This window comes from Aethalodelphis obliquidens, unplaced genomic scaffold (assembly GCF_003676395.1).
Source record: "Aethalodelphis obliquidens isolate GAN/ISIS:26980383/991018 unplaced genomic scaffold, ASM367639v1 scaffold19, whole genome shotgun sequence".
Classification (NCBI taxonomy): domain Eukaryota; kingdom Metazoa; phylum Chordata; class Mammalia; order Artiodactyla; family Delphinidae; genus Aethalodelphis; species Aethalodelphis obliquidens.
The window spans coordinates 6,606,097-6,627,138 of NW_020837963.1; the positions used below are offsets into that span (position 1 = coordinate 6,606,097).

General features: G+C 41.2%; 1 protein-coding gene across 1 annotated transcript in view; it reads right to left on the reverse strand.

Moving 5' to 3' along the window:
- Window positions 1-12,032: 12,032 nt before the first annotated feature.
- The window catches only part of CFAP53 (cilia and flagella associated protein 53), a 67,618-nt gene continuing 58,608 nt past the window's right edge, over window positions 12,033-21,042 (reverse strand). Inside the window, exon 8 of the mRNA XM_027118527.1 lies at window positions 12,033-12,445. Coding sequence (XP_026974328.1) covers window positions 12,217-12,445 — 229 coding nt within the window. The 3' untranslated portion in view covers window positions 12,033-12,216. The remainder of the gene's footprint in view (window positions 12,446-21,042) is intronic.

Consider the following 21,042-nt stretch of genomic DNA (forward strand, 5'->3'; position numbering starts at 1 on the left):
ATTCCAAGGGGCATGTGGACCCTCTGAGTCCAGGCAGAGCAGTGGGGAAAAGTGCCTACGTGTGAGGAGGAGGGAGGGTGTCTGTTTGGGGGAACGGTAACTCTCAGTTCTGCATAGCTGGGTTCCTGATGCTCAGAGAATGTTATATAAAACAGCCAACCGTGGCTTCTGCAGATTAGCCCCTAGGTTATATACTTCTTCACTGCAGGCAGAGACCTGTTAGTTCAAAAGCCTGTCAGTGCCAAACTTAAATTTTTACACATCCAATTATTTAAAAAACAGCCAGACACACAAATGTTTAGCCATTTAGAGACTGCCTGCTTTGCAAACCCCATGAAACCTCACCCAACAGCTATTACCTGTCGATGAGATAGGACCTTGCAGTAATAAGGCCCCAAACGCTAGGGCACCCTGGGAGTTCTTGCACCCAGAGAATCCCCACCACGCTGTTGCGCAGCATCACCTAGACATGTAAGCCCCTGCCCGGTCCCTCTCCCCACTGGGAGGTCCCTTGTCCTCCTGCCCTTCCGGACGCTGGCCCTTGATTTCTGCAGGCCTCTGGATGGTCTTGTGCTGTGAGAAGTAACCTCTCCAGCAACCCTGTCCAAACACCACCCAACAGAAGCTGTGTGTGCTATGGCCGCCTTGTGGTCCTTGATCAGCCCCAAACCCACTGAAGTCCTGCAGGGAGGCAGAGGGAAATCTGCCACCAAAGGAGCGCCCTTTACTCAGTGTCCAGAAGACACAAAGGGGCAAGATGCCTTTCCCTCAACCCCACTCTCTCCACATCACCCTGGCTAACCTGCTCCCAGCTCTGAGGAGTCTCTCCCCTGAAAGCATCTAGTGGCACAGCAAAAGCAGACCACTGGTGGCGCAGTGGTTAAGAATCCGCCTGCCAACGCAGGGGACCCGGGTGCGAGCCCTGGTCCGGGAAGGTCCCACACGCCACGGAGCAGCTAAGCCCATGCGCCATGACTACTGAGCCTGCGCTCTAGAGCCCGCGAGCCACAACTACTGAGCCCGCATGCCACAACTACTGAAGCCCATGTGCCTAGAGCCTGTGCTCTGCAACAAGAGAAGCCACCGCAATGAGGAGCCCGCGCACCGCAACGAAGAGTAGCCCCTGCTCACCGCAACGAGAGAAAGCCCGTGCAGCAGCGAAGACCCAACACAGCCAAAACTAAATAAATAAATTTAATTAAAAAAAAAAAAAGCAGATGAGAGCCATGGTCACCAGCCTTGGGTGCATGGTCAAGATGGGAGTCTGTGAATTCTAGCTCCCCCAGAGGGGAGAGAGAGCACAAACACCTTACCCGCCTTTGCCTGCTCCATGTCAATGTCTGTGCTTCTGGAAGCTAAAGCCATTTCCTGTCCGGAGCTGGGAGCTGTAGAAATGTCCGAGTCTTGCTACCTCCGATGGCTCATCTTCTGGCCCAGCACCCACCGCTTCAGGTCTGGCTTGGCCTCTTCACCGTCACAGTTCTCTGCCTCCTGTCATCTCCGCTGGCTGCTGGCCATTTCAGGGCTGTCCCTCTGGTCTTATCCCATTTTAGCTTTGCTTGGCTCTCTTAGGTCTGGGTGCTGAAGAATCAGAAGGAAGGCTCTATGGTCACCCTTTCACTCTGGCCACTTAGCCTTCCTCTTTTCCCCCAGAACAAATGAGGAAATATTCTGTGAGGGGTTGCTCTGGGCAGAACTTTTGCTGAAAGCTTGGATTCATCAGAGTTGTCTAACACTTAGTACCTGCTTTAAGCAACAGTGCCTAATTGGAAAGAAAACATACACACACCACGAAAATATGCAAAAAAAAAAAAAACCTCCTAAAAAAACATAGTTTTAGCTGTGTGCTGCAGGTCAAATCGTAAGTCATCACTTCTCTGGCTTTGTTTCCCTCTGCCTCTCGGATTCCAGCCATGGTTCTGTCCAGGGCACCAGGGTCTGCCTCAGGTGCAGGCCCTGCGTCATTCTGCTTTATTGTCCCAGGGCTTTCTCACAGCCTCTTTAGCCTACCATCTATGGTGGGGAAGTCAATGCCGGTAGGGGCACCCCTCAACTAAAGGGGGTGGGAGTGATAAAGGCCCCAGCCTCCACCTTGAGCAGTAGATACCTGTGAGGCCTACACATTTCTTCAGAAGGCTCCTGAGTGGATTAAGACCCAGTTGCCTACTGTGATAACCACCCTGTAACACGTTCTTCTACTATTTCCTCCCCTGCTACTCTGCCCACCCCATTCTTCTGCTTCCTGGGTCACCTACCAAAGAACCTAATTGCATCCAAGTCCTCCTAATGGGTTCTGCTTGCGAGGCCACCAAACCCCAGACACTTTCTCATCTATAAGGTGAAGGATTTGGACTAGACACCCTCTCAGGTCCCTTCTAGCTCAAGAAGCCCCTCAGTTTTTAGACAAGAGAATTGTAGCCCAGAAAGTCCTGCCAAGGTCACACAGCTGATTAATGGCACATTCGGGCAAAGACTTAGCATGAAATTGTCTTGTTTTATCAGTTTTCCCAGAACCATATCTACAAAGTCATTTCAGATAAAAGTCCCACATCACAATACTTGGAAGCACTAAGCTAATAACCCTCAGCTTCTATCCAAAACACACATCTTAGAACTTTAGTTCTCTAAAGTTTCTCTAAAGAATTCTCTAAAGAATTGACATCTGGAGGAATTTTGGCTCTCAGAGCCCAAGATCCAGCCAACAGCTTCACGGGAGACATAAACAGAATCACATCTTTTACTGTGACCTGTACTAGGTGTGATAAAATACCCTACCTTGGGGGCTTCTCTATATAGGAAACTATTCTTTTTATTAAATGCAACTCTCATCTATATTCTGAGAAGCTGTTTGCCCAGTTTATATAAGGTAATCAAAATATCAGAAGAATGGTTTATAGAAGGAAAAATATTCATGCCCTTGTGTAATTTATGGAATGTGTATGCATAAATGTACTTGATGGACTTGCACCAAAATGCTATGTTAGCAAACATAAAGGTTTGGATAGAGACCACAAAGTGATGGAAATAGAGTGAAAATAGTCTCATGCTATATATTGCCTGAACTGCAAGCCTGTAGAAAGGGCATATTGGTGACTAAGGGTGCTTTGATAACAAACTGGATTTTGGTAAGAAATCATGATGTTATATAATGGAAAAAGTGCTGAACCAAGAGATAGATAGGAGATTTCTTTGGACTTCTGGCTCTTCATTTGCAAAGTAAACTAATTAAAGTATTTGTGGTGGGTTTTTAAGCTTTAAAAGTCTGAAATTCATTGAGTTTTGCCTGTTGTGGGGAGGCAGTAAAGCAGAGAGCCTGAAAGCCATGGGCTCTGCAACGAGACGGGCTTCAAATGCCAGCACCATCACTCACTGACTGGGTTTTTCCAACACCAGCCACCAATTCTGTGATTCTCCAGACACCAACATTCAACCATTCAATTCCGTTCTGACACTAACGACCTGGAGTTAGCACAGACCCCACAGATTAAAAGCTCTGTTCCACAAGACTGCTCCCCCAGTTCAGAGGCCAGACACAAGTCTTGGGCCACCTGTACTTCTGACCAACTGGCTATAAATCAGGAGATCCTACGACCCCTTCTTCAGGTTCAGTAATTTGCTAGAACTGCTCACAGCACTCAGGAACACTCTTTACTTACATTACTGGTTTATTAGAAAGGAAACAACTCAGGAACAGCCAAATAGAAGAGATACACAGGGCAAGGTATGGGGGAGGGGGAACTTCCACGCCCTCTCTGAGTGCGCCCCCCCTCGGAGCTCCTCCGTCTTTTCACCAGCCAGAGCTCTCCGAACATCAAACAACTGTTTTGCAGCTCAGTCTCTAGCCTCCCCTTTCTCTGGAGCCTTTCTCCTTTCTGGGTGGGGCTAAAAGTTCCAATTCTCTAATCGCTTGGTCTTTCGGGTGACCAGCCCTAACCTGAGGCTTCTAGGGGCCGCATCCTAAGTCACCTTATTAGCATAAACTCAGGTGTGATCAAAAGGGGCTCTTTGCGGAGAACAAAAGGCATTCCTATCACTCAGGAAATCCCAAGGACTTTAGGGGCTCTGTGCCAGGAACTGGGAACAAAGACCAAATATTTATTCTAACCATGTAGCCTTGGCAAGTTTTCTTAACCTGCCATGTCTCAGTTTCCTCAGCTGTAAAATGGGTCTGAAAATAATAGTACTTCCCTCAAAAAGATGTCATGAGGATTAAATGAGTAAACACATGTAAAGAGCAGTAGGGTAGTAGCTAGTATTCGGTAAGCCCTATGTAAAGTTTAGTTGTCATTATTTAATCTTTTTAATTAGAACTGAAAGATAGAGGGCAAGGTCAACCTGAAAAAGGAAAAAGTCAGAATGACTCAGGAAATGAAGTGCTGTTTATAAATGTATAAAGTAATTCAAATTAACTGTTAACAAAGTGTTGCCAGATAGCAGCTTTGCCAGGTCTTCATTAATAACTAAGTTGAGTCACCAGTAGTTAGCACTCTGGTAACTTATATGCAAATAGAAGGTGATAAAGTTAGTGAAAATACTTTGTCCTCTGAAGTATTAAACATGGCTTCTCACTATCTTGTTTATAACAGGCAGGTAGGGCCTGCCAGGGACAAGACAATTACGCCTACAGTTTTTCAACTGTGGTTAGAGGGTGGACATTCACCTGTGGGCTACATTAAATGAAGTATAATGCACGGATTGAAGGAGGTGATGGTCCCATTGTATTCTGCTCTGCAGACCTCTTCTGGACTGCTTTTATCTAATTCTGAGCATCCTGTTTCAATACAAACCTAGAAAAATGAGGTGAGACCACTAGAGGGCAAACTGATGATGAAGGGTCTGGAGTAGATGGACAAATTAGAGGTGTTTACCTGGAGAATAAATGGTAAGACACATGATAGTAGTCTCCAAACATTAGATTTAGTCTGGAAACCTCCAGAAACCAGCACAATGACCAATGGTAGCTATTTTGTGAAGTTTGGTTTTTTTTTTTTTTCACTCTTAATGAAAGTATAACACACATACAGAAAAGTACATAAATCTTAAATGTACAGCTTGAAGAATTTTCTCAAGATGAATACACTGAATAACCACCACACAAATCAAGAAACAGAACACTAATACCAAGTCCCCCTTCCACTCATTCTCTCCAAAAGGGTAATGACCTAACTTCTAACACCCAAAATTAGTTTTGCCTGCTTTTGAGCTTTTCATAAGTGGAGCCACATAGCACGTGTTCTTCTGTGTCTGACTTCTTTTGCTCATCATTCTGGCTATAAGGCTCATCCCTACTGTTGCAGGTAGCAAAGTTCGTTCATATACATTGTGTACAGAATTGAGATTTTCCGTTCTCATCTGGATGGGCATTTGGACTAGTTCTAATTTAGGTCTTTTTCAAATAGTGCCTCTGTGAACAATCTCACGTACGTCATTTTCTGCATATACGTATGCATTTCTGTTGGGTAAATACCTAGGAGTGGAATTTCCGGATCACAGTGTGCATATATTTTCAGCTTTAGCAGCCCAGAGTGATTGTTTACATTTATATTCTTACCATCAGGTTATGAGAGTTCCAGTTGCTCCACGTTCTCACTGATGCTTGCCTGTATTTTTCATTTTACCCACTTTGGTGAGTGTGTAGAGTTATTGCATGTGTTAAGGCCCAAGGCAGGCCATCCCAACATATGACTTAATGGTATATTGATTGCTTTGAGTTAAAGTTAGTTAAGAAATGACTGATGCAAGAGGGACATTTTGACCTGAGGCAGGAGATAGCTGGGCCCCAGGCTGAGCCGCTGGAACTTGTCTGCTGTTGACACTTCAAGATGAAGATAACAGCAGAAGCAGAACTCTGATTGAGTAAAAGATAAGGAGACCACATTTTTCTTGGGTCAAGGAGACCTCCCAGACCACATATACGCAGAAAAGATCCTCACGAGTCAGGGAAGGGAAGGGATGCCAGCCCATAATATGTCCTGCCAACCTCCTAGAAACCCTTGCACTGGAATCCATCTTGGCTAAAAGATATGCACGGACATCAGAGAGGACCCTGAGTCAGACCAAATATGGGCATGGAGCAAGATGATTGGCCAGAGGGAACCCAGAAAACTGCCCCAACATAAGCAATTTAAGCCACCCCAAAAGCGCATGACTCACTCCAAGCCCGCCTGTGTGTTCTTCCACATGTACTTCGCCTCTAATAAACACTTAACCTGCTTCACTGCCTCTGTCTCTTTACTGAATTCTTTCTTCAAAGAAGTCAAGGAGAGAGGTCCTGCTTCAAGCCTGCTGGCCCTCGTGGTCTAGTGGTTAGGATCCCACACTCTTATCACTGTGGGCTGGGTTCAATTCCCAGTCAGGGAACTAAGATTCTGCTTCAAGCCACTGCACCCCATGGCCCCGGAGATCGAACCCACCTCTCTGTCCCCCTGCAAGTAGGAAATAAATCTCTCATGTGAAAGGTGTGTAAGTGAGCAGGACCCTATGGGGCTTTCCTGGGACAGACTCCTGCCCCCATATCCTCTGCCAGCCTCTTCTTTGTAGAAAAGCCGTTGTCTCCCAGGCCTCCCCTGAGTCACAAAAGCCTGGCTCAAGAATTAATGATTGAAAGAATGTGAACACATAGTGACAAAAACAGCAGTTGGGCCAGGAGAACTGTCATTTTATAGATGCTAAAACCCCCACCAAATGGAAGAAGTTAACTACTTGATGACCATGAGCATGTTGTCCCCAGAGCTACGGGAGTCTGAGGATTGACAATGTTAACCCTTGTGACATGGCCCTGTTACCTCACCATCAGAGAATTGTGCGTGAGGCAAGTCACACAGCCCGCAACTCCCTTCCCTCACCTTGCCTTTAAAAATTCTTCCCTGAAGCCCATCAGGGAGTGTGGGTCTTTTCAGCATGAGCCATCCCCTCCCTTCTCCTTGCATGGCCTGGGCGATAAACCTACCTCTGCTCCAAACTCCAACATTTCGGTTTGTTTGGCCTCACTGTGCCTCAGGCACATGAACTTGGGTTCGACAACAGGTGTACTCCTGGCATCTGGAGGTAAAAGGACACCCTATCACCAGAGATAGAGCGTTCAGGCCAAGAAGCCTGTACAAACAAAACTTGTTACTTCTTGAATTTACCACCCCAATCCCAAACTCTGTTTAGTTAGATTCTTCACAAATTTCCTGTCAATTTCTCACAAATGTATTGTTTTTATCTAAAAGATATGAAAGCTGCCTGCTTTGGCCACTTCTTAGGTTCCATTTCTATGAGACTTCTGTGTGCACGAATTAAAATTTGTGTTTTTCTTCTGTTAATCTGTCTTGTGTCAATTTTATTATTAGTCCAGCCACAAGAACTCAAGATGGATAAAGGGGGAAATATCCCCCTTCCTGACACACAGTAGTTTTAATTTCATTGCCATGATGAGTAATAATTTTGAGCATCTCTTCCTCTGTTCATTGGCCATCTTCCTATCCTCCTTTGCAAAGTGTCTGCACAAGTCTTTCGTACATTTTTCTACTGGGTTATCTTTTTCGTATCGATTTCCCTGCACTAGGTGAATGGACTCGATAATAATGCCCATGTATGTATAACATTTTATGGTAAATCAAGTCATTTACACATACTTGACTTCATGTGACCCTTTATACCGCCTGGAAAAATAACATTGATGTCTCTGCTCATTTTCTTAAATTCCTCTTTTTAGTTTTAAGCATGGCTTCCCAGGGGTTGCCCTGGGTGGTCAGTGAGTGAGTGAGCTAGTAAGGCTTCCACCTTCTGCTGATGGATATGTGTGAGGGGGTGGGGAACACATTCAAAGTTTAGGCCATTAGCAAATCCGCCCCAGCTTTTACTTTTTGTATGTGCAAGGCCTCATGTGTGGCCAAGGATCAGTAGACTATGAGGGCCTGCTAGGTTTCTCATAAGCATGCATGTAGATTTTTGTCTAAGCAGTTTCCATATCACCAAGAATATGTGGGAGCTTATCAAAGCCCATAATAGCTGTCATGTTCCCCAGATATTCCTGTGAAATTTCTGGCTGGTCTGTCTGTTGCTTGCTCCAACCAGTATCACAGTCTCAAGCTAGCTGTGATGTTGGCATTCCCTGATTTATTGCCACCAAGATTGCTCTTGTTTTGACAATGTACCAAGCATGGATTATTCCAAATTTGCTGTCAATCAAGTCAACCCCCTCTGGCAGTGAGGCTGCAGGTAGGTCCTTACAACCTACTCTGCCCTGATAGAACCACTGGTCCCTGCAGCTGAGGGGGATCTGGAAGCAGCTCCAGGCCAAAATGCCATAGACTCCCACCATTCTCACCAAGGTTTAGTGGATTTTCTTGAATAAATGCAACATTGTAAAGTTGACAGCATCCCTGAGCTAATTTATAAACCCAATGCAATCTGAATGAAAATATTACTGGGATAATCAAATGATACTAGTATTGATCTGGGAAAAAAAAAAACAAAAAACGATATGATAGCTCTGAAAAAAAAACTGTAAAAGGAGACCAAAGTGGTGAAATCAGCCCTACCAGATAATAAAATGTCAGCAATCCAGACCCTTGCTCTGCCATCAAAAGGGCAGAAAAACTGGAAAAAAATGTTTGCATCTATATGATGAAAGGCTAGTTTCCTTTACATAAAAATAAGAAAAAGATAAACAGCATAATTCAACAATAAGTGATTTTTACTTTTGTTTTTAAACATTGCTTCAATCATCAAAGTGCAACGCTCTCTGGTAGAGAGTTATTCTGGGTTGGGGGCAGGGAAAGACACTGGATGGAGAGGTCATACTTTCTAGTTATTTTCTGGTCACAGAGTAGCAAAATAACCCCAAATTCCAAGTAGAATGAAAGGGGCACATTACTACAAACCCTTTAGAAGTTAAAATAATTATAAGGACATTTTATGAGCTACTTTATGTGTTTAAATTAGACAACTTAGATGAAGTGGACAAATTTGTAGAAAAACACAAATTACCAAAACTGACTCAAGAAGAAACAGAACATCTGATTAGACCTAAGTCAGTAAAAATATTAAATTAGCAATAAAAAATAATCTTTCCACAGAGAAAGCCCAGGTGGCATCCCTGGTGAATTCTATCAAACATTTGAGGAAGAAATAATAGCAATCCTTAACAAATCTTTCAGAAAATAAAGGAAGAGGGAATACTCTCCAACTCATTTTATATGGCCGATAATATCTTGATACCAAACCCAGACAACATCACAAGAGACCTAGATGGAAGATACACAACAGACCAAGATCAACACAATGACAAAAAAAGAAAATTAGCAAATGAAATGCAGCAACTTAATAAAAAAAAATAAACCATAAACCATGACCAAGTGGCATTTATCCCAGATATGCAAGGTTAGTTAATATCTGAAAATAAATTAATGTAATACACCATATTAATAGAACAAAAGAACAAAAATCACATGTTCAACTCAACAGGCACAGAAAAAGCATTTGATAAGCTCCAACACCTCTTTATATACAGACTCTCAATAAAACAGGAAGAGAAGGGAACATCCTCACCGTGGTAAAGGGCATCTATGAGAAACCTACAGATAACATCATACTTAATGGTTAAAGAATGAGCGTTTTCCCTTAAAACTGGGGACAAGTCAAGAATGTCTATGCTTTCTAATTCTATTCAATATCATACTTGATATTGCACTAACCAGTGCAGTTAAAGAAAGAAAAAGAAACAACAGGCATCCAAATTGGAAAGAAATAAACTGTCTTTATTTGCAAATGACATGATCCTGAATGTAGGAAATCCTACACAATCTCAAAAAAGAAAAAACAAAAAAACCCTACAAGAACTAATAAGTGAGTTTAGCAAGGTCACAGGATACGAGTTCAATACACAAAAATCAGTCACATTGCTATACATTAACAATGAAAAATCCAAAAATGAATTTGAGAAAACAATTCTGTTTCTAATAGCACTGAAGAGAAACACTTAGGAATAAGTTGAACAAAAGAAGCACAAGTCCTGCACACTGAAAACCATAAAATATTGCTTAAAAATTTAAACATGACCTCAGTGGATAGGGAGATAGATCTTCAAGGGTTGGAAAACTCATTATTGTTAAGATGGCAGTTCTCCCCAAATTGATCTATAGATACAATGCAATCACTATCAAAATCTCAGTAGGCATCTTTGTAGAAATTGACAAGATGATCCTAACGATTATGTGGAAATTTAAAGAAACTAGAATAGACAAAACAATTTTGGGCGGGAAAAAAAGAGAACAACATTGGATGCCTTACACTACCAATTTCAAGCCTTATTGAAGGCTACGGTGATCATCACTACAGCTTTGTGTTGGTGTAAGGACAGACAAATTAATGGAACAGAGTAGCATGTCTGGAAATGAATCCTTATATTAATGGTCAGTTGATTTTCAACAAAACTTCAATGATAGACTTTTTTTTCTTTTTTTTGTGGCCAGGACTCCCACTCCCACTTTTGGATTAGAGATTAATGTTGGCCACAGGGAGGCTCGAAAGGATCCAAAGGAGGAGCTAGATTCCCAGAGCTGAGGTTAAGAGTGGATGAATGGGTAGAAAGGTTAAAGAAAAAACCTCTCAGAGATTCTAGCAAACAATTTGCTTAAATACATTTTAAACCTTCAGGGAGAATACCAACTGGCCCTGAAAATATTTCCCTAAAGAGTCTGCAACTCTAAAAACTTCTTTTGCAAATGTGGTGCTTGAAAGCAAAAGTATATAAATGTTTATCCCCTTTGACCCAAAAATCCCACTCCAGGGAACCGCATGACTCTAAGGAAACAATTCAAAGGAATGTTGTATAGAAAAATTTGTAATAGTGACAAATTTGAAATAAACTCAAAGTCTAATGTTTAATAAATTATAGGAAAAACAGTAGACTATTATGTAGCCATTTGTAAATGTGATAGGTGAAGAAACATGGCAGAGTATTTACAATGTAAAAATGAGTATCCATATAAAAAAAGCCTTGGAGGGAACTTTTCAAAGAAGTAGAAATAATTATAATACTGAACTTTAGGAATATGAACATGTCGATTTCTTTCTACCTTTCTTTTTTAACCAGTATATGCACACATTTTACATAGTGCCCAAGATTCAGGGTGGAAGGGGACTATACGAGGGCATAAACACATACTTCTGTGTGTACATTCTCTACATCGAGAATTATTAGGGGTCATCTTGGAGGCTGGCTACCACACTACCATCACCCCTAACCTGGGATATTGTGATCACTTCTTAACTGAATCCTTGTTTCTTGTCTCCTTGAAGTCTATTCTCTACATGGTAGCCAGCAACCCTCTTACATCGTATCACGTTGCTCCTCTGCTCAAAACCCTATAACAGCTTCCTATAGAAGTAAAAGCCAGTCTTTACCCTGGTTCCAAGGCCTTACATCATCTGGCCCCCACTACCTTTCCAATTAGTCTTCTACCACTCTCTCCTCACTCTACTCCAGCACAAATGCAAAGCCTCATATGCACTAAGCAGACTTCTGCCCCAAGGCCCTTGCACTGGCTCTTTCTTCTGCCTGGGATGTCTTCCCCCCAGACAGCCACATGGCTGGTTCATTCAAATATCAGCTGCTCCAGGAGATCTATTCTATCACATATAAAATAAAATAGCACTCCTGCCACTTCTTGCCTATAGCACTTAACACCTACCTGGTTTCCTCCACTAGGATGTAATCTCCATGAGAGCAAGGGGCTTGCTTTGTTCTTGCTGAAGTCTCAGGATCCAGAATGGTGCTGGCACATGAAAGGCACTCAGTAAACATTTGTTTAATGACTGAATAAGCAGGTTAATGAAAGTGGCTGATAGTCCCAGCTCTTCCTGCAAAAATGCCCTGCTAATATTGTGAATTATGTCTGTGAGAGAGAAGAGAAAGGAGGCAAGAGGAAATGGGCATATTGGCAGATGGATGGAAGAAAGTGAAGCTATTAATAAATGAACAAGAAAGGGAGGCATGGAGATAAATAAGGAAAATAACTATGTGATAGGAAGTAGATCATTCAGATTTGTCAGTCTATGAAATCTCAAAAAGGAACAGTTTAATCTGTAAGAAGAAACTTTCGTGGCATATAATTATGCAAACTCAGTATAAAAGAACAGTTTATCCATGAGTTAAAAGGGATATACAGGCATGCTATAGTTTAAAATAGTAAAAGACTGAGAAAAACTAGGTTGATGTTTATGAAACTATGGTGGAAGTTTATTAGGGCATGCTCTCCGCATGGGATGAATATTTCGGGGCAGCACTTGATGGGTGGACAGGATCTCCTGGATCTTGTCCTGGAAATTCTTCTCTGCTGTCATCCCTGCTTCAAACTCTCGGCGTTCCTCCTCCTTCTCCGCTTCACGGGCCTGCTGTTGGGAGCACATTTGCATCTGAAGTTGCTTCCTGTACTCCTGGGCTAAACTGGAGCGTCTAAGGTATCAGAAATGTCAAAGTATAAAACTGTCAAAGTAAGTATTTGGATTTATGTAGACCATTACACTTAAAATGTAATTTTTAAAGTCAAATTAAAATTCCCATTAAAATCAGGGTGAGTGGGGAAGAAATAGATGAAAAATTTAATAATGTGTTTATTACCCAATAATAATTAAGACAACCTTAGAACAAATTGATTTTAGCGAGGGAATGTCTCTTCTTCATTCAAAATATTGACTGCTATGTGGAGAGAGCCCTTGGCCTCTCTCCATCCCCTCTCACTCCCCTCCAAGGAAGAAGGTAAAATGGAACAAGTTGTTCTGCCTATTTCTTGTCCGCTTTCTGTATCAAAGGGGGCATATTCTCCCTGCAGGGGAGGCCTGCAGTGGTCTGGCACTGCTGGTGACTGGGTGGGTTGCTGGTGACCGGGTGGGTAAGTTTGACTCATTCTGTTCAGTATTAACTAGATGATTTCCTCCATATATAAGCCACAGTTAAAAATATATAAGCCACATTTTAAAATTTATAGTGATTTTTTTTACTGTGGTAAAAAACACATAATGTAAAATTTACCATCTTAACCATTTTTAAGTGTACAGTTCAGTAGTGTTAAGTATATTCACATTGTTGTGAAGCAGATCTCCAGAACTTTTCGTCTTGCAAATCTGAAACTCTATATCCATTAAACAACAACTCTTTTTTGTCCCCTCCCACCAGCCCTCGGTAACCACCATTCTACTTGCTGTCTTTATGAATTTGACTATTCTAGGTACCTCAAGTAAGTGAGATCATACAGCATCTGTCTTTTTGTGACTGGTTTATTTTACTTAGCACGTCCTCAAGGTTCATCCATGCTGTAGTATCTGACAGGATTTCCTTCCGTTTTAAAGCTGAATAATATTCAACTGTATGTACATACCACACTTTGTTTATCCATTCACCTGTTAATGGATATTTGGGTTATTTCCACCTTGGCTACTGTGAATAGTGCTGCTATGAACACAAGTATACAAACATCTCTTTAAGGTCCTGCTTTCATTTATTTTGGATTTATACCCAGAAGTGGGATTACTGGATCATATGGTATTTCTATTTTTAATTTTTTGAGGAAACTTCATATTGTTTTCCATAGCAGTTTTACCATTTTACAATCTATAAGCCACATTATTAATATAAGACTTTATCAGAAATAGAGATTACAGCATGCATACGCCTCTGTGTGGCAGATTCCATTTTCCAAAGACTGCCACAGTGATATCGCCCCCTCTCATATGCTCTTCTGCAATGTGGACCTCTACTCCCCTATCAAGAGGTGGAGCTTATTTCTCCATCCCACTGAATCTAGATGGGCCCCATGGCTGCTTTTTTTTTTGCGGTACGTGGGCCTCTCACTGCCGTGGCCTCCCGTTACGGAGCACAGGCTCCGGATGCGCAGGCTCAGCGGCCATGGCTCACGGGTCCAGCCGCTCCGCGGCATGTGGGATCCTCCCAGACCAGGGCACGAACCCGTGTCCCCTGCATCAGCAGGCGGACTCCCAACCACTGCGCCACTGGCTGCTTTTTATGGCCAACAGAATATGACAGAAATGATGCTATAGCAATCCTAGATGTAGTCCTTAATTGGCCTGGCAGCTTGCTCTTCCTGTCTCTTGGAATGCTTGCTGTTGGAACTATCCCTCTCAAAACCAGCTACCACACTGTAAGAACCCCAAGCCACATGGAGAGGCCATGTGTAGGTGTTCCGGCTGGTAATACCAGATGAGATCCCCAGGCACAGTCAGTACATGCTACAAGCTATATGAATAGGTATCTTAGGTGTGCATTCCAGCTGAGCCTTCTCATGAATGTAGCCCCAGCCAGCATCTGACTTGAACCACATGAGAGACCCCAAGCAAGAACCACCCAGCTGAGCCTTGTCAACCACAGAATCATGAGACATAATCATAACTCACTTTAAACCACAAATTTGGGGGGGTGTTGTTATACACCAGTAGGTAACTGTAATACCTTCTGCTCACACTACTTTTCTTATTTCTCAGTTGACTCAAAAGTTGGGCAGGGGCTTAGGACCTGCACAGAAGGGGAGAGGCAGCACGTTGAAAGGAGGGCCTCTGGAGTGTGGAGGTCCAGAAGTTTGGAGATGGAGAAACTGAGGCATGGAAAATAAAATAGGCTGCCCAAGTTTGCACAGCTGCTGTGTGGCTAACAGGGTCTTGGTGCTCCTGCCAGGTGTTCGGCCTGAACCTCTGAGGTGGGAGAGCCAAGTTCAGGACATTGGTCCAGCAGAGACCTCCTGGCCCCACGTAATATCAATTGGCGAGAGCTCTCCCAGAGATCTCCGTCTCAACGCTAAGACCCAGCTCCACTCAATGACCAGCAACCTCAAGGGCTGGACACCCAATGCCAAACAACTAGCAAGACAGGAACACAACCCCACCCATTAGTAGAGAGGCTGCCTAAAATCATAATAAGGTTACAAACACCCCAAAACACACCATCGGATGCAGTCCTGCCCACCAGAAAGACAAGATGCAGGCTCATCAACCAGAACACAGGCACCAACCCCTCCACCAGGAGGCCTACAACCCACTGAACCAACCTTAGCCACTGCGGACAGACACCAAAAACAATGGGAACTACGAACCTGCAGCCTGTGAAAAGGAGACCCCAAACACAGTAAGTTAAGCAAAATGAGAAGACAGAGAAATACACAGCAGATGAAGGAGCAAGGAAAAAACCCACCCGACCAAAACAATGAACAGAAAATAGGCAGTCTACCTGAAAAAGAATTCAGAGTAATGATAATAAAGATGATCCAAAATCTTGGAAATAGAAGGAGAAAATACAAGAAACATTTAAGAAGGACCTAGAAGAACTAAAGACCAAACAAACAATGATGAACAACACAATAAATGAAATTAAAAATTCTCTAGAAGGAATCAATAGCAGAAGAATGGATAAGTGACCTGGAAGATGAAATACTGGAAATAACTACTGCAGAGCAGAATAAAGAAAAAAGAATGAAAAGAATTGAGGACAGTCTCAGAGATCTCTGGGACAACATTAAATGCACCAACATTTGAATTATAGGGGTCCCAGAAGAAGAAGACAAAAAGAAAGGGACTGAGAGAATATTTGAAGAGATTATAGTTGAAAACTACCCTAACATGGGAAAGGAAATAGCCAATCAAGTCCAGGAAGCACAAAGAGTCCGATAGAGAATAATTCCAAGGAGAAACATGCCAAGACACATATTAATCAAACTATCAAAAATTAAATACAAAGAAAAAATATTAAAAGCAGCAAGGGAAAAGTAACAAATAACATACAAGGGAATCCCCATAAGGTTAACACCTGATCTTTCAGCAGAAACTCTGCAAGCCAGAAGGGAGTGGCAGGACATATTTAAAGTGATGAAAGGGAAAAACCTACAACCAAGATTACTCTATCCAGCAAGGATCTCATCCAGATTCAACAGAGAAAATAAAACCTTTACAGACAAGAAAAACCTAAGAGAATTCAGCACCACCAAACCAGCTTTACAACAAATGCTAAAGGAACTTCCCTAGGCAGAAAACACAAGAGAAGGAAAAGACCTACAATAACAAACCCAAAACAATTAACAAAATGGTAATAGGAACATACATATCAATAACTACCTAAAATGTAAATGGATTAAATGCTTCAACCAAAAGACATAGATTGGCTGAATGGATACAGAAACAAGACCCATATATATGCTGTCTACAAGAGACCCACTTCAGACCTAGGGACACATACAGACTGAAAGTGAGGGGATGGAAAAAGATATTCCATGAAAATGAAAATCAAAAGAAAGCTGGATTAGCAAGTCTTATTATCAGAAAATATAGACTTTAAAATAAAGACTATCACAAGAGACAAAGAAGGACACTACATAATGATTAAGGGATCAAACCAAGAAGAAGATATAACAATTTTAAGTATTTATGTACCCAACATAGGAGCACCTCAATACATAAGGCAAATACTAACAGCCATAAAAGGGGAAATCAACAGTAACACAAGCAAAGTAGGTGACTTTAACATCCCACTTTCACTAAAGGACAGATCATCCAAAATGAAAATAAATAAGGAAACACAAGCATGAAATGATACATTAAACAAGATGGACTTAATTGATATTTATACGACACTCCATCCAAAAACAACAGAATACACTTTCTTCTCAAGTGCTCATGGAACATTCTCTAGGACAGATCATATCTTGGGACACAAATCAGCTTTGGTAAATTAAAAAACTTGAAATCTTGTCAAGAATCTTTTCTGACCACACAGTATGAGACTAGATATCAATTACAGGAAAAAATCTGTAAAAGATACAAACACATGGAGACCAAAGAATACACTACTTAATAACCAAGAGATCACTGAAGAAATCAAAGAGGTAATCAAAAAATACCTAGAGACAAATGACAATGAAAACACGATGACCCAAAACCTATGGGATGCAGCCAAAGCAGTTCTAAGAGGGAAGTTTAGAGCAATACAATCCTACCTCAAGAAACAAGAAACATCTCAAATAAACAACGTAAACTTACACCTAAAACAATCAGAGAAAAAAGAACAAAAAAACCCAAAGGTAGCAGAAGGAAAGAAATCATAAACGTCAGATCAGAAATAATTGAAAAAGAAATGAAGGAAACGATAGCAAAGATCAATAAAACTAAAAGCTGGTTCTTTGAGAAGATAAACAAAATTGATAACTCATTAGCCCGACTCATCAAGATAAAAAGGGAGAAGACTCAAATCAACAGAATTAGAAACGAAAAAGGAGAAGTAACAACTGACACTGCAGAAATACAAAGGATCATGAGAGATTACTATAAGCAACTCTATGCCAATAAAATGGACAATCTGGAAGAAATGGACACATTCGTAGAAAAGCACAACCTTCTGAGACTGAACCAGGAGGAAACAGAAAATCTAAACAGACCAATCACAAGCACTGAAATTGAAACTGTGATTAAAAATCTTCCAACAAACAAAAGTCCAGTACCAGATGGCTTCACAGGCAAATTCTATCAAACATTTAGAGAAGAGCTAACACTTATCCTTCTCAAACTCTTCCAAATATAGCAGAGGGAGGAACACTCCCATACTTATTCTAAGGGCCACCATCACCCTGATACCAAAACCAGACAAAGATGTCACAAAGAAAGAAAACTACAGGCCAATATCACTGATGAACACAGATGCAAAAATCCTCAATAAAATACTAGTAAACAGAATCCAACAGCACATTAAAAGGATCATACATCATGATCAAGTGGGGCTTATCCCAGGAATGCAAGGATTCTTCAATATACGCAAATCAATCAATGTGATACACCATATTAACAAACTGAAGGAGAAAATTCATATGATCCTCTCAATAGATGCAGAATAAACTTTTGACAAAATCCAACATCCATTTATGATAAAAACCCTCCAGAAACTAGGCATAGAGGGAACTTACCTCAACATAATAAAGGTCATATATGACAAACCCACAGCCAACACAGTTCTCAATGGTGAAAAACTGAAAGCATTTCCTCCAAGATCAGGAACAAGACAAGTTTACCCACTCTCACCACTATTATTCAACATTGTTTTGGAAGTTTTAGCCACAGCAATCAGAGAAGAAAAAGAAATAAAAGGAATCCAAATCGGAAAAGAAATAAAGCTGTCACTGTTTGCAGATGACATGATACTATACATAGAGAATCCTAAAGATGCTACCAGAAAACTACTAGCGCTAATCAATGAATTTGGTAAAGCAGCAGGATACAAAATTAATGCACAGAAATCTCTTGCAATCCTATACACTAGTGATGAAAAAGCGGAAAGAGAAATTAAGGAAACACTCCCATTTACCACTGCAACAAAAGAATAAAATATCTAGGAATAAACCTACCTAAGGAGACAAAAGACCTGTATACAGAAAACTATAAGACACTGATGAAAGAAATTAAAGATGATACAAACAGGTGGAGAGATATACCATGTTCTTGGATTGGAAGAATCAATATTGTGCAAATGACTCTACTACCCAAAGCAATATACAGATTCAATGCAATCCCTATTAAAGTACCACTGACATTTTCACAGCACTAGAACAAAATATTTCACAATTTGTATGGAAACACAAAAGACCCCAAATAGCCAAAGCAATCTTGTAAAGAAAAATGGAGCTGCAGGAATCAGGCTCCCTGACTTCAGACTATACTACAAAGCTACAGTAATCAAGACAATATGGTACTGGCAAAAAACCAGAAATATAGATCAATGGAACAGGATGGAAAGCCCAGAGATAAACACATGCACATATGGTCACCTTATTTTTGGTAAAGGAGGCAAGAATATACAGTGGAGAAAAGACAGCCTCTTCAAGAAGTGGTGCTGGGAAATCTAGACAGCTACATGTAAAAGAATGAAATTAGAACACTCCCTAACACTATTCACAAAAATAAACTCAAAATGGATTAAAGACCTAAATGTAAGGCCAGACACTGTCAAACTCTTAGAGGAAAACATAGGCAGAACACTCTATGACATAAATCACAGCAAGATCCTTTTTGACCCACCTCCTAGAGAAATGGAAATAGAAACAAAAATAAACAAATGGGACCTAATGAAACTTAAAAGCTTTTGCACAGCAAACGAAAACATAAACAAGACGAAAGGACAGCCCTCACAATGGGAGAAAATATTTGCAAATGAAGTAACTGACAAAAGATTAACTTCTAAAATTTACAAGCAGCTCATGCAACTCAATATCAAAGAAACAAACAACCCAATCCAAAAATGGACAGAAGACCTAAATAGACCTTTCTCCAAAGAAGATATACAGATTGCCAACAAACACATGAAAGGATGCTCAACATCATCAATCACTAGAGAATTGCAAATCAAAACTACAATGAGGTATCACCTCACACCAGTCAGAATGGCCATCATCAAAATATCTACAAACAATAAATGCTGGAGAAGGTGTGGAGAAAAGGGAACCCTCTTGCACTGTTGGTGGGAATGTAAATTGATACAGCCACTATGGAGAACAGTATGGAGGTTCCTTAAAAAACTAAAAATAGAACTACCATACGATCCAGCAATCCTACTACTGGGCATATACCCTGAGAAAACCATAATTCAAAAAGAGTCATGTACCAAAATGTTCACTGCAGCTCTATTTACAATAGCCAGGACATGGACGCAACCTCAGTGTCCATCGACAGATGAATGGATAAAGAAGATGTGGCACATATATACAATGGAATATTACTCAGCCATAAAAAGAAAAGAAATTGAGTTATTTGTAGTGAGGTGTATGGACATAGAGTCTGTCACAGAGTGAAGTAAGTCAGAAAGAGAAAGACAAATACCGTATGCTAACACATATATATGGAATCTAAGAAAAAAAAATGTCATGAAGAACCTAGGGGTAACACAGGAATAAAGACACAGACCTACTAGAGAATGGACTTGGGATATGGGGAGGGGGAAGGGTAAGCTGTGACAAAGCGAGAAATAGGCATGGACATATATACACTACCAAATGTAAGGTAGATAGTTAGTGGGAAGCAGCCGCATAGCACAGGGAGATCAGCTCGGTGCTTTGTGAGTGCCTGGAGGGGTGGGGTAGGGAGGGTGGGAGGGAGGGAGATGCAAGAGTGAAGATATATGGGAACATATGCATATGTGTAACTGATTCACTTTGTTATAAAGCAGAAACTAACACACCATTGTAAAGCAACTATACTCCAATAAAGATGTAAAAAAAAAAACAAATACCATATGCTAACACAAGATATGGAATCAAAAAAAAAAAAGGTGGGGGGAAAGGGGGGGTTCTGAAGAACCTAGGGGCAGGACAGGAATAAAGACACAGACGTAGAGAATGGACTTGAGGACACAGGGAGGGGGAAGGGTAAGCTGGGATGAAGTGAGAGAGTGGACTGGACATATATACACTAGCAAATGTAAAATAGATAGCTAGTGGGAAGCAGCCGCATAGCACAGGGAGATCAGCTCCGTGCTATGTGACCACCTAGAGGGGTGGGATAGGGAGGGTGGGAGGGAGACGCAAGAAGGAGGAGATATGGGGATGTGTGTTTATATATAGCTGGTTCACTTTGTTATACAGCAGAAACTAACACACCATTGTAAAGCGATTATACTCCAATAAAGGTGTTAAAAAAAAAAACAGGACACTGGGTTAAATTTGAATTTCAGATTAAAAAATATATATTTACATACATTATAAATATATTTAATATTTTATAAACCTAAATAAATACATTCTGAAGCAAAACTGAAAAAAGAGAAAATAGACTCATGTACCATAATGTTCATTGCAGCACTATTTGCAATAGCCAGGACATGGAAGCAACCTAAGTGTCCATCGACAGATGAATGGATAAAGAAGTTGTGGCACATATATACAATGGAATATTACTCAGCCATAAAAAGAAACGAAATTGAGTTATTTGTAGTGACGTGGATGGACCCAGAGTCTGTCATACAGAGTGAAGTAGAACCTAGGGGCAGGACAGGAATAAAGATGCAGACGTAGA